General features: G+C 46.2%; 1 protein-coding gene across 4 annotated transcripts in view; it reads right to left on the bottom strand.

Moving 5' to 3' along the window:
- The window catches only part of LOC119181314 (uncharacterized), a 119,947-nt gene extending 114,390 nt beyond the window's left edge, over positions 1 to 5,557 (bottom strand). For 2 of the 4 annotated variants that reach the window (XM_075875954.1, XM_075875956.1), the window contains exon 1: positions 4,165 to 5,554. In XM_075875954.1, coding sequence (XP_075732069.1) covers positions 4,165 to 4,431 — 267 coding nt within the window. In that variant the 5' untranslated portion in view covers positions 4,432 to 5,554. Of the gene's footprint in view, positions 1 to 4,164 lie in introns of all 4 variants that reach the window. The other 2 variants (XM_075875952.1, XM_075875953.1) reach the window with 2 other exon arrangements.
- Between the last annotated feature and the right edge of the window lie 8,071 nt (positions 5,558 to 13,628).

The raw sequence follows: 13,628 nt of genomic DNA, 5'->3' as shown, positions 1-13,628 counted from the left end.
ATCAATCAAGTTCATATACTTTGGATAGTAGAAGAACAGGACTAAATGCTCGAGCAGCTTGATGAACCTCCGCAATATTCCTCAAATGCCTCATGCACTAACCAGCTTTAATTTCACTATCAATGAACTGGTATAGCAATTAGTGATTGTTATGAATATTTTCACCTGAATTTACTCCTCTGTTATGAGGGTGAATTGGGAAGTGTTATTGCATTTTCTAACACAAACAAATTTGTAATGCACCTAGTGATTATAATCGATATTGTTTGCATCTGCAAATACTGCACAATGACTGATTTATGTCACTGTGAGCTAAGCAAGAACTATTGGCTGAGCTAAACCTACCTGGAAAGCAACCAGTGATGATAATTACGCTCGGTTCAGATGTTACAAAGATTCTTGAGACTCCTGCTGTAGAAATATTTCAGCCACTAAAAATTATTGCTTTTACAACTTTCTCTATTTTAATGGCAGGTGTTCCTTGAAAACACCTTGTTTGTGTTAATGTAACTGATATCTTGAAAATTAACAGACTTTCGCTTTACCCAACCACACGGCATAATCGACAAACAGACAGGTGTTGCTATGCTACTTAAATCAACATTCAGCCTTTCTAAGCAATCAGTCCAGGACCTGACATGTTTTCTGCAGGTGTTCAGGGAAGGCCATTATGAAAAAATGAATCAACTGCAACAAATTGATCCTTGGATGTCGCCATTCTTCAGTTTGACTCCATCAACATATCTTTTACATCTGTCGAGTGTAAATCCACAGACTGTTGCTACATCAATTTGTGCCTGGAACGTCTACACCTCTGAAGAGAGCTATCAGCTGGGAGTGCCAGAAAGCTGGGCTTTATCTTCTCAAATTCCAGCAGATAGGGGCATCCCAGAGTCAACAGTTCAAAGCGGAGGAGCTTTAGAATTCTCCACTTGCAGAACGTTATTTGCACTCTAGTTTTCAGCCCAATATGTAAAAACTTATTGGAAGGAACAAGTATCTTAAGAAGAACACTGCTGTTTCAAGCACCTAAAAGCACTAAATATTTTTAAAAATAAATGAGAACAAAACACGGGTAGGTACAAAAGATTACAAGCAGCACATTGCACGAACAAAGCAAGCTGTTAATGACTGCTGGTTTAATTCCAGACTGTAATGGAACCCACAAGTGTCATGTGTCAGCTATCCTATCCAAGCTAATTAACTGCAATCAGTCAAAATTAATTTGTAACCCCCACTGTACGATTGTTAAAAACCTAGACTGCTGTCATTGTGATGTTAAACCTTATAATAGCACATAATTTTTTATAAAACTTCCATTCAGTCGCAACGTTATTCAGGAGAAACCTGTTTTGTTCAAGTTCGGCTGCTTGCAGAGGTTTTTTTTTATTAATATTGCTTTGTAACTCAATGTGGCAATACAAACCACATGAAGTAAATAAGTGCAACATTTTGGCAAATACAAATAGTGTAAAACATCGTAGACAAATACCTATGTATTTATTTACTGGAAATACTTCAGAGTCTCTGTACGCAGCCGTGGGCAAAAAGCAAAAAGTGAGTAAGCTTATGTTTACTGAAGGTGATTCAAGAGCGGCATTTTAGTGGACAATACAGACAATGGGTTTTGCAAGACAGCGTTCCAGGGATGTTCGTTCCGGTTATGGGTGGACTCATCACAACTTGCCCCGCCGCGGTGGTGTAGTGGCTAAAGTACTCAGCTGCTGACCCGCAGGTCGTGGGACCGAATCCCAGCTGCGGCGGCTACATTTTAAATGGAGGCAGAAGTGCTCTAGGTTTGTGTGCCTAGATTTGGGTGCACGTTAGAGAACCCCAGGTGGTCGCGATTTCCGGAGCCCTTCACTACGGCGTGTCTCATAATCATAGGGTGGTTTTGGGACGTTAAACCCCACATATCATGATTGTTATCACAACTTTTCTACAACGCATCAAGAAGTGCCGACGTGAAACCTTCCTCAGCCACCAGAAGTTGATGCAACAGTTGTCAATGTTGCTGCCGCACACCCTCAAGGATCCTATAAAATATGGTGACACAATACAGCCAATGCTTTGAACATGTTTCAGGATTCAATATATCCCCAGATGCAACACAATTGATGTACTCTTTGGTGGACATTGTAAACTTTGATCATATGTAGTTTTAATGACGCTATTTGGGGCTTTTTGGACACACAGCACCCAAAGAGCGATTAATAGTCTTTCGGTGCTCTCTGGACACAGAGTAATAGACAGCGAATAATGATGATCGCACCATCTAGCGCACGCAAGTGATTACTTTTCACGTGCTGAAAAGCAAAGCATTATTTTGGATGTGCAGTGATGGAAGTGACTTTTACTTTTTGGGGCACACTTTGGAGCAGTCATAAGTGTTTTCGGAGTGAAAAGCATGCATGTTTCGAGCAGCTATTGGTGTTTTAGGAGCAGATACAAATTTTCCTATACACCAATTTGGAGTTCGAAGCATTGTTAAAGCATCTTGTAAATATTATTTATTATAAAATATATTCCATAGAAAACAATCAATGTTAATTTCAAGAAGCAAGTAATTAAAATGATGGTTATCAAAGATGTGCTGTGAAATGAGCTATGTAATTAAACTACTAGTATTTGTAGCACAAATCAATTCAAATCGGCAAGGCTAAGCACCACATTTTAAAAGTAACCATGGTCCCACACAACTGTTACCAGATAAGCAGTAGATAATTGGTACAAGATAAAAGCAATCCTGCTCATTTTCACATTTCACCACACTATCCTGCAAGTCTAGCTGAAAAAAATAAAAACTGCCAAATGAGCTATATGCTTGATGGGCCAGTACTTGTCGCACAAACGAGATCAGAGCTGATAATGCTGCACACTAGCTGGGATGATAGTAAACAGATCCCTTTAAGTTTCTTTAGGAGTAAAAGTTGGGCATTCTCATTCTCGCAGTGCCATTTCGGAGCAGGTTTGGAGCAATTTAACAAAACTGACTGTTTGGAGCAGCACTTACATCACTGGATGTGTATCAGGACACGCCTTTGCAAAACTGACACTTGCTACAATAACGATCCAGGCACTTTGCTAAAACAACTTACTAGCGTGCATACGCGAGCCACTCAATGCTTATCCATAGTTAAAAACTGTGCTAGTCCTGTTTCCACGCATGTTTTCCGTGCTTATATCGCACTGTTCTTAATTATGCTTACAACAACAGTAACGCGACAGAGGGACTTGTACGTAAGCAGTAGGTAGATGAAAATACGTAACGATATCTTAAAACCTAATGACATGTGTGACGAGTACAGTAAGATGCTTCGCCCGCACTAACCGGGTGTAGGTCGATGCCGCACCTTATATTTCAACACCGCGATTCGCTCCTTTGCGCAGCTTTGCACAATCACAAGCCGACCAATCGCAAAGTTCAAACCCGATCGGGCTAGATCGCGATCGAAAGTAGTGTATCGTGCGCCACCCATATAATGTCACACGTGCGCAAGTTTCACGCGTAAAAGCGGGGTCGTAGCCGAGGTGGTCAAGGACCTAAGTTTGTATCGAGAGTTGAGCAATACTGTATCTCATTGGCAGCAATATTCGTCGAAGTCAGAAAACGAATCGGCATGGGAGCACCCACCAACGCGATGTTTCAAGCGCCGATACTTCGACACGACAGCTTTGCAGCGAGATGACATCGAGTTTGCCGACGACTTTCGCCTCAAAAAGCGGCGACGACATTTCGTTGGGTCGCTTTCGCGAGGGCGACTGCCGGTCTGTGCGACCAGAGAAACTTCGAGAAACCTGAACGAATGGCGCTGCTACTGGGTGCGCTGACAGGAACTGACACCTGCCCCAAGCTTATCGGTGGCTACCCTCGAAATGCACCCCGCGAGGACGGGATAAGAAACAACAAAAACGCCGCCGCGTCGTTGGGTTTGCTTCGCGGGCGTGCACTGACGGGGCCGGAGCCCGAGTTGTGACAGCCCACCAAAACTCCGAGCTGCACGCCCGAAATGCTAATGCCCCGGCATCAAACAATCGATGAAAAGCGAGGGAAAGGGGGGAACCAGCACACGATCCACGCGGAGCGTGAAAAGACAAAAAGAGAAAGCCACTCACGCCTAGAACCCCGTGTGCGGAGATGGCACTACGCAAACGTGTACGCACCTTGACGACGTCTCCCCGGCTCGTCGAGGGCTGGTCGAGACCGCTCATGACACGTCGTTCCGAAGAGGCAACAGGTTCCGACGAACTCGGCCCGTGATCGTCTTCGGGCGAGCTAGGACTAACCTTAGGGCTTTCCGTCGACGACGGCACGGACACTTCGCCGGCGCGGTAGCTGGCTAGGCGCAGCGCCGTCGCGTCGTGGGACCCGCCGGACGCCGACGACGACGCCGCCTTGTCACCGCTCTTGGACTTGGACAACTTTCGCATGCCGCCGCCTCGGACGTCGTCAGCATCGGGTCCCGTCGCTTTTGCAGCCTGTCTACGCTACTCGCTTTTTTACGACAAGGCGCCCCATTCAACCGGCGACAAAAAACCGCACGCACGCACGCACAAAACACACACAGCGTGGGGTTTGGTCGCCTGTACGCTGGAGCCGAGGTTACCGGCGAGGAAAAACTTTCTCGGCTGCCACCTTTCTCTCGCCTTTGACTCGGCTTGTCATCCAAGTTCGGCACGACAGCACAAAATTCACGAAAACGATCCCACGTTCCGTGGCAGTCACCTAGTTTTGTCTCACGATTTCCGACACTTGGTTGCCGTTGCTGCTTAGCGGCTTTTAGTGCCGTTGCTGCAGCTGTCTCTCGCGGTTGCAGACGATTTTTCCGAAACAGACGACGAAGGGACGCGCTGGCGTCGAGGCTAGAATTCGCGCGCTCGCCGCAAAAGTTTGCGCGACTTTGGGGACAGTGCGGGGCGCGCGCGAAGTGCGAGAAAGCGGTGCTTAAATCAAAGAGGTTCACGGCTTCGTTCCTGACGCCGACGTCGAAATGGTACCGCTGTCCATCGCTGTCATCTGACGCGTCGTTAGGCGCGGGGAAGAGCCAATGAACCTTGCTGACACGGAACGCTTGCGACACCGGAGAGGTTGGCTGTGCAAAACGTCGGCCCCACTGGGCGCGCACCGACTGCAAAACTATTCGCTACCTTCTGGGGCCAACTTAGACGTCCCGGCTATTTCTGTGACGGCAAATTACTCGATGACACGGCCATTACATTAATTTTGTAGATTACGTTTCATAAACGCGCTTTTGAGCGTGCAGTGCGTCGTCCGCTCTTAGGCCTGGACAGGTTGCGCTACCTGGTTGCAACAGTGCGCCCTACTCCGCGCCTGGGCCCAGCTCTGTCCAAACTTGGGGTCGAGCACTGCAAAAAGACCGTGCCGAAAGTTGGCCGTTGCGCTTCACTTACGCATGCTTCTGCTCATTCTTGGTGTTAGGGACGTTCCTCTGCACTTGAGGCTCCTCGCTCAGCGATTTGCGCTGCAAATTCGAACTGCGAACTAATGTTTTCGCTCCAAATATGCATCCCCCATAGCGTTGCAGCCGCCGGCCGCGGCCATACGCAGGAAAAAGTGTCCCGGCCTGCGTAGTCGCCGATGCGCACTAAAATCCGCGGCCCCCGGGCCGCTACGTCACGCCCGGGGAGCGGCCGGGGCTTTCCACCGGCGCCGCCCGCAGCGACACAGCGCGGAGAAAACGCGAACGTCTCAGTCGAACCGCGGCTCTGGCCCCGAGCACCGGGCTCTTGGGATGCTCAGCCGACCCAAGCGGGCTCCGTTGAAGTTGGCTGCACCGCAGGACTTGTAGACCCGTCGGCGCTGCTTGTTTATTTATTATTCGACATTGTGGCGTTTCCTGTTACCAGAAAGACGACTTCCGTCGCGGCGGTTGACGCCGCATATTCTCCTCCACGCAATCCGCTTCGTACGGCATGATTGACGCCGACAGGATATTGCGGCACCTCACGAGCAGTCAAGAATGCGGCACGCCATGTTATCGGAGCGGTGGCGGTGTGGGCCTTATCTTCGCAGCCACCAGGTTTATAACGTACACGTTCTTTCCTCTCAAGCTCGGAACTACGAATTCACCTCTCGCAATTACTTATGTCGCTTTCTCTTAATTCGCAGCATTGCTTGACGAGCCAATGGCACTTCGAGCGTTTCTATTTATAATTTATTCAGAAGCCTATGCCTGAGCGTTCTCGCGGTCGCAAATCGTCCCAAAATCACGACATTTTGATTAGGGGCGCCGTAAAGGAGCACTTTGCAATAAACAGGTCATTACATAAACAGCGCGTGAGCCACATCACGCCCCTAAATTATTCCTGAATTATTGTTGATTCCTCATGTGATTTCCTCGAGGGACCCCCTCCCTCGTCCGGAAAAAAAAAAATCCTCTCCCACCCGAAGTTAGATAGGTCTGAGTCACACTTAGGACACTCGCTCTCTGGATTTCGTGCCGACCAGTTGTGCCCCCGCGATCTCCGACGACAGCGCAGCTCTGGCCGACTGGCTCACCCTACGCCATCTCCTGACGCCGTGAAGCTCTCTCGCTGAGGGGTGCCCCGTCCTCGGACTCCTTCGACCGTGTCCATCTTTCATATATTCTCCTTACTTCTGTATGTGGGTCGCTCTGTCTCTGCCCCTATCTCTATGCCTATTCCTTTTAATCCTCCTCATCCATTTCAATCCCTCTTTACCCCATCCCTTGTGAGCCACTGTGGAGGTGTCGCATTAAGATGCAGTCAGTTACGGGGCTCACTTTTATCTTCTTTTCTCTCTTTTAAGAATAACTTAATACTACTAGCCGCACGTAGAATGCTCTCGACAGGCTCATTCCCCTCGCTGGGATTTCTCATCATCATCATCATCATCATCACCTTCATCATCATCATTTATCTTACCCTCAAAGAAAGGCCCTTTTAAGGGTATTACATGGGGGGGGGGACAAAAGCACCAAAAATAAAATAGAATGGGGCAAGAAAATCAATAACATCATAATCATTACTCTGCAATGCTAAGAAAAAAAATAAAATGTTAGAAAAATACAGAATACATGATTTCACTTTCTAAAGCGAGGAAAAGACAGCGCAATAGGCAGAACAAGTGGTATAAATGCCGTTACAAAAACAATAGTACATGAAATAACACTATTATGATGGCCGATTAGGAGAAAACATGAAAGTAGGTGTCTAAATTTATTGGAGTCTTGCTCATGTACTATTTGTTCAGGCAACGCATTCCATAGCTCAATAGCAGTTGGTAGGAAGGATTTGTTGAATGCTTGATTGGTATCATGTAAGCGTTGAACACTGGGGTTAATAAATAGACGGTCTGAAGTGCGGTTGGGCAGAAGAAACAAACAGTCTCTTAGGTGAGGGAAATTAAAATACAGTTTGTGGAAAAGGAAAGTTGTGAAATTTTACGCTGAAGAGATAGACTAGGTATGCTGAGGGAAGATTTTATGGAAGTGATACTAGTGTGCCAGTCACATAGTTTGAAGCAATAAAACGCCCTGCTCGATTTTGTACAGCCTCAAGTCAGCCAATAAGATAAGTCTGGTGAGAGTTCCAAGTCGCTGAGGCATACTCAAGTTTTGTCCGAATGAACGTTTCGTATAAGCAAATTTGCGGACATGGAGTGTGGATAGAAAAAGCGATCGCTAGAGGGAACCAAGCGATTTGGAAAAGTCTTTTATAAGGTTAGTTATGTGCGCAGTGCATGTGAGTTGGTCGGTGATTGTAGCTCAGAGGCAATGGTAAAAGTCGACTTGGGTGAGCGCCGAAGATTTGAGAGTCGTATCTCAACAGAAATTGATTCAAACTGTCCGGACTGCAACGAAACTTACTGTTCTTAAGCGCACATGCTTTGGCAATGCCCCGCGTTACCTAATGGCCCTCTATCCGGTGAAGGCGACTGGGAGGAGGCCTTCCGGAGCTCATCGCTCCATACGTAACTTCAGGCAATCCAGAGGGAAAGGGCCTCAGGGTCTAATAGAGTTCTCTGTCTGTCTGTCTGTCTGTCTGTCTGTCCGTCCGTCTGTCTGTCTATCTATCTATCTATCTATCTATCTATCTATCTATCTATCTATCTATCTATCTATCTATCTATCTATCTATCTATCTATCTATCTATCTATCTATCTATCTATCTATCTATCTCTCTCTCTCTCTCTCTCTATCTATCTATCTATCTATCTATCTATCTATCTATCTATCTATCTATCTATCTATCTATCTATCTATCTATCTATCTATCTATCTGTCTGTCTGTCTGTCTATCTATCTATCTGTCTGTCTGTCTGTCTGTCTGTCTGTCTGTCTGTCTATCTATCTATCTATCTGTCTGTCTGTCTGTCTGTCTGTCTGTCTGTCTATCTATCTATCTATCTGTCTGTCTATCTATCTATCTATCTATCTATCTATCTATCTATCTATCTATCTATCTATCTATCTATCTATCTATCTATCTATCTATCTATCTATCTATCTATCTATCTATCTATCTATCTGTCTGTCTGTCTGTCTGTCTGTCTGTCTGTCTGTCTGTCTGTCTGTCTGTCTGTCTGTCTGATTGATTGATATCTAGGGTTTAACGTCCCAAAACCACCATATGATTATGAGAGACGCTGTAGTGGAGCGCTCCGGAAATTTTGACCACGTGGGATTCTTTAATGTGCGCCCAAATTTGAGCACACGGGCCTACACCATTTTTGCCTCCATCGGAAATGCAGCCGCCGCAGCCGGGATTCGATCCCGCTACCTGCGGGTCAGCAGCCGAGTACCTTAGCCACTAGACCCCCACGGCGGGGGGTCTGTTTTTTCAGTCGGCCAAACAACGCTTGGTTCAGGCAATAGAAAAAAAAATGCAAATACCACTAGTATATTGCTTCGCATCTATAGTATTGACTCGCATTATGAGTGGGATCTGTCCAATTTTTTTTTCTAGCAGAAAATAAAAGCTGGTGTTTGGCACGCTACGTTTTGTGCATAAAGCAAAGAAAAAAAAAGTTCATGACAATTATTCCCTTCAATGCTGACAAAATGTAGAGCTAACGCAAACTTACAAAGTTACCCTCGCTCGGTCGCCATTGGATGCAACCCGGGGCCAGGGAGTTCAAACAAAGGGCGCCAAGCCTGGGAAGGAGTGCAAGTTTGCACTACAGCAAAAACATCAATTACAAATTGTTTCTTTTTTTTCTTGTTTGGTCTACGCTTCGCACCATTCAACTCCAATGGTTCAGGGCGTAACTGGGGGTGGGTGGGGGGGCGGAACTTTTTTTTAATTTTTTAAAAGTTTGATTGCGTATATTCGCATGCGCACATACAAACCCACGCAGTTCATAGAGTGTGGTTGAACAGGTTGAGCTCCTTGCCCGGACAACCGAAAAAAATTTCTACCTACGCTCCTTGTACGGTTCGTCGCGTGGTGACTTTATCGCGTGAGTCAACGCCAATCGCTGGTCGCAGCAAAATTAGTCGCGTAACCATCCCCAACCGGGAAACCTCACTTCAAATTTTCTCCTATTTTTTTTTAGCTTCAGCATTAAAAGCTTCACGATACTAGCGACTATCTTCTGATGAAATAAATAAACGTTATTGAACATCTATCCAAGTCCAACTTGAGCAAAAATAGTGTAGTTTCTAGCTTCTATAGATGACGGGGCGAATTGTAAACCACGTTTAGTTAGAGCAAATATGTTTAGTTTTGAAGCGCAAGATTTGTGGTGAAATTATTCACTGGTCCAGCGTAATCGACCATAGCCGTCTGGCCTGTCTTCAACTTTCAACAATTCCAGAAAAAAAAGAAATGGTAACGCTCAAAATATTGGTTGTCATCTACATCCTATATGAATAAAGATTACAGTCAATTTATATGTTACAGTTTGCTCAAAATGGTGTTTTTTTAACCTCATAGATGGCGCACCAACTTGTAAAAATAATTTAATGCCACATTTGCGTTACGTTATTAAGCTCACAGATTGGGACGAGTTTCTCTACTAACCCTTGTCTTTTGAAACCACCGCGAAGGCTGGGCTGGCGGCCGTCGTTTGGCTCCGCCTCCCGTTGAAGGTCCACAGCGAAGTCCCGGGCCCCGGGCTTGCCCGGGGTCCGCAGATCCTAGATGGCCTCACCCTCGCCTTCGCCGCTGTCAGCCACTAGGTCACACGGTCGCGTTCCCTTTCTCCGGTGCTCCCTTACCGGTGTCGAGCAGCAAATAGAAATGCATCGGCGAGACGGCAAAGAGACGAAATAAAATAGAGCACGCAACAGCCGCACCAGCAGACGCTTCGCTTCCACTATCATAGCTGTGCATTTTTGTTTTTTTTGTGTAAAAAATTTTGCTTTTACGAAAACATTCCCAAGCAGCATGCGAAAATTTTATCGCTACTCAGCGATCCCAAAATGCCGTCTGCAATAGTCAGCCCGTTTTTCGTCTGCTATGCGGCCGCTGCAACGCTAACATCGGGTGGGCTCTTTATTAAATAAATAGAGAGATAACTAGAGAGGAGGAGGGAAGAGAGGACGCGTCCCTGACTCGGCGCTCCAGCCGCTGGCCGAGGAGGACGGCCGGGAGAGGGAAGAGGTAAGGAGCGTAGTAAATCTCGCGCTTCCCGAAAAGTAGGTCAATGCTCGGGGAAATGCGCTCCGCTTAGTGCGCACAATGTTGGTGTTCGCATTAAGCGATGACCTCGCCACCCGTTCACAAAACGCGGCGGCGCCGGAATGACTCGACGGCCGCACTGCAGCTCCGTTCAGTACGGACGGCTCGTCACATGGCACGTATTTATTTGCACGAAGGTGCACCCACTGCCATGGAGCGTTGTACTACAAGCATGTAGCATACGGTGCAAAGCTTGGCGCTCAGGGGATGCCGTTGTCCGCGCTCAGCTACAAGTTGCGTACAGTTGCGTATAGGTTTCTTCTTTTATACGCACACAGGTGTTATTGCAATCAGTCAAGTTTGCACAGACCAGCTGCATCTCCAAGAAGTTTACCTCGAATCTGAGAAAAGTATTGCACAATTGTATTGAGAAACGTATTGCAGAAAACGTGTCGTTTCATACGGCCGTTGATAATACCCCAATTAAAATCACAGCCGTATTGGAGAGGCAGATGACACCACGCACCCAATAATAAAATTCCGTAGTGCCCCCGTCTCCCATTGTGCACCTAACTATTTATGCACACCGCTTCTCTATCTCTTAACGTGAAAGACTAAGCACGCAACTTACATCAATGTAAAGCGACAGACGACGCACGGTGCGCCCATTGTGCACTTAACTACTCATGCATATCGTCTCTCTCTCTCTCTCTCTCTCTCTCTCTCTTTGTGAGTGGGCAAAACTAAATCATTTTCTCGATAGGGATGCAAGGCAAGGCTGACATACCAGAATACTATCCATGCTAACACTGGTGCTCCATGCAAGAAAAAGAGTTCAATTGTATTGTTCTGCAGAACAATGCGCTGTGATGCATGAGCCGCACCATTTCGGGCTGACGCGTGAAGCACGAAATAAAAAAAAAAACTCTGCTGGAAAAAAAAAGTACGAGAACAAAATTATCTATGGTTTTACGTCGCACCACGACACATTATGAGAGACGTCCTAGTGGGATGGCTCCGGAAATTTCGAGTTCTTTAAAGTGCACTGCCTTGGGACAGCTCACGGGCCTCTCACCCATAGGTCGGCCAACTAACTCATGAGTCCATTCACTCAGAGTCACTAAGATCGAGCTGTGTGTGTGAGTGAGTCCGGGTGAGTAACACTTCGGCGAGTCTGAATGCGAGTGAGTCCAGTTCAAAAATCTATAGATTTTCTATAGAGCTTTGGACACACTCGTAGTCACATTCACATATAAGTGTGAGTACGAGTGTGTCCAAAGCTCAAAATATATTTCACGAGTGAATCTGAGTGAGCCCCACAAGTTTTGCTGACCTATGATTTTGCCTCCACCCAAATGTGACTGTCGTATAACCGAGAACGAACCTGCGACCTTCGGATCAGCAGTCGAGCGCCCTGCAGACACCACAGCAGACACCACAGAGAAAAGCGAGCCGCAGAGCAATTCCTGGTAACATTGGATTAAAAGTGAGTTTAGAAATTTCGGGGCCATTGTCCTGTTTTGGGGCATTAAGGGTGCGCAGGAAACACATGTTTAGGTTCAAGAGAACATTGCAATCAGTTCCTTATATACTGGTTCACAGCGTCATTCGTGATTAGCACAGAACACTGCTGCTATTTTAGATCTTGACGATATCTCAAAATCGACTTCAATATTTCAATTAGGACACTTCCAGCAGTACTACCAGAGTATCTGGTATTACTGTGGACGTGGTTAGGATCGCGTGCACAGTTAAAACTCGACATAACAAAAATCAATAAAATAAAACTAAATTGTCGTGTAACCGAGTATTTACCTTCACATGACTCATTGTCCACAGAACACCAGTTATGTCGAGCTTCAATAAAGTAAAGGCTTATTAATTTGATCACGAAGGCCCAAAAATTGTCCGTATTAAGCGGAGTAAGAATTAGCGGGTGGGCGCAATATTGAACAGACATCGTACAACACTGCGCGGATAGAGCCTGGAGAAGCAACCTAGATTCGTTATCGCAAACCAGACGCGTTTGTTGCAGGTGCTTTCGTAAATTAAGTTCATGTGGCTCTATAACAGCTAACAGAATTATTACATCAGTCAATTAAACGCCAGAAACAAGCACCGACGTGCGTTAGTGTCAGAAGGGACCCCCAATGAAATGTATATACGACGCTATACGTATATGGTTCAAACGCCGTTATTTACATGACATGGTTAACGCAATCAAAATTGAAAGTAATCAGTAAATCGCATTAGCATTGCGTATACCTTGTCGCGACTCCATGAGCATCGTTTTCAGCTTTCCCAAGAGCTGCAGCATAGCGTTCAAATTCTCATCAGCTGAGAAATGCCGCTCTCTTTCTTTCTTTTTTTTTTTGTGTTTCGTCTTTAGTAAATTTGGTTTGGTTTTAGAATTAACCTTTGAAGATATACCGACGCCACATACACCAATGATGGCGTGCCCATAAACTTATGAGACTCGTGAACGCTTAGTTTCAGCGCGAGGTTCTGTGTCTGCAGTTTGTACATCCGTGTCAGGTCTGTGACTGCCTGTGTCGTTTAAACCAGACCTCCCTGCTTAGAGAATCAGCGTGTAAAACGAACTTCAATGAGATTGGCCTTCAGAATCATCCAGTTTCTCTGTTTCAAGCTTTGCGTGTCCTATAGGGCAAGCATTGCAATAGGGTAACATCCACGCAATTGTATAAAAATGCCCTTGTACGGCACAACATGAACGGGAACCAACAGATAATGATGCCAAAAGGGGAGCCCATAAATAAGCTGCCACTGGTCGTTATTGCGAACTATAGGAGCTACTACACACTTGGGCCGGGTGCTTTCGAAAATTGAGTTCATGGGGTTCCAACAGTGATCATAACTTATTTATCAGCATTACGTGACGCCAACAAGCAAGAAAGAGTCATGGTGTCCGAAATTGCGGGCGCGCGGTGGATTCCCACCACGCGCCCGCAATCTCGGAGGCCACGAAAGAGTATTCCACACTCGTCGCATGCTGCAGGGGCAG

The sequence above is a fragment of the Rhipicephalus microplus genome, chromosome 10 (genome assembly GCF_043290135.1).
Source record: "Rhipicephalus microplus isolate Deutch F79 chromosome 10, USDA_Rmic, whole genome shotgun sequence".
NCBI lineage: Eukaryota > Metazoa > Arthropoda > Arachnida > Ixodida > Ixodidae > Rhipicephalus > Rhipicephalus microplus.
Note: the sequence above shows the minus strand (reverse complement) of the source record. Positions and strands in the feature narration are given on the sequence as shown.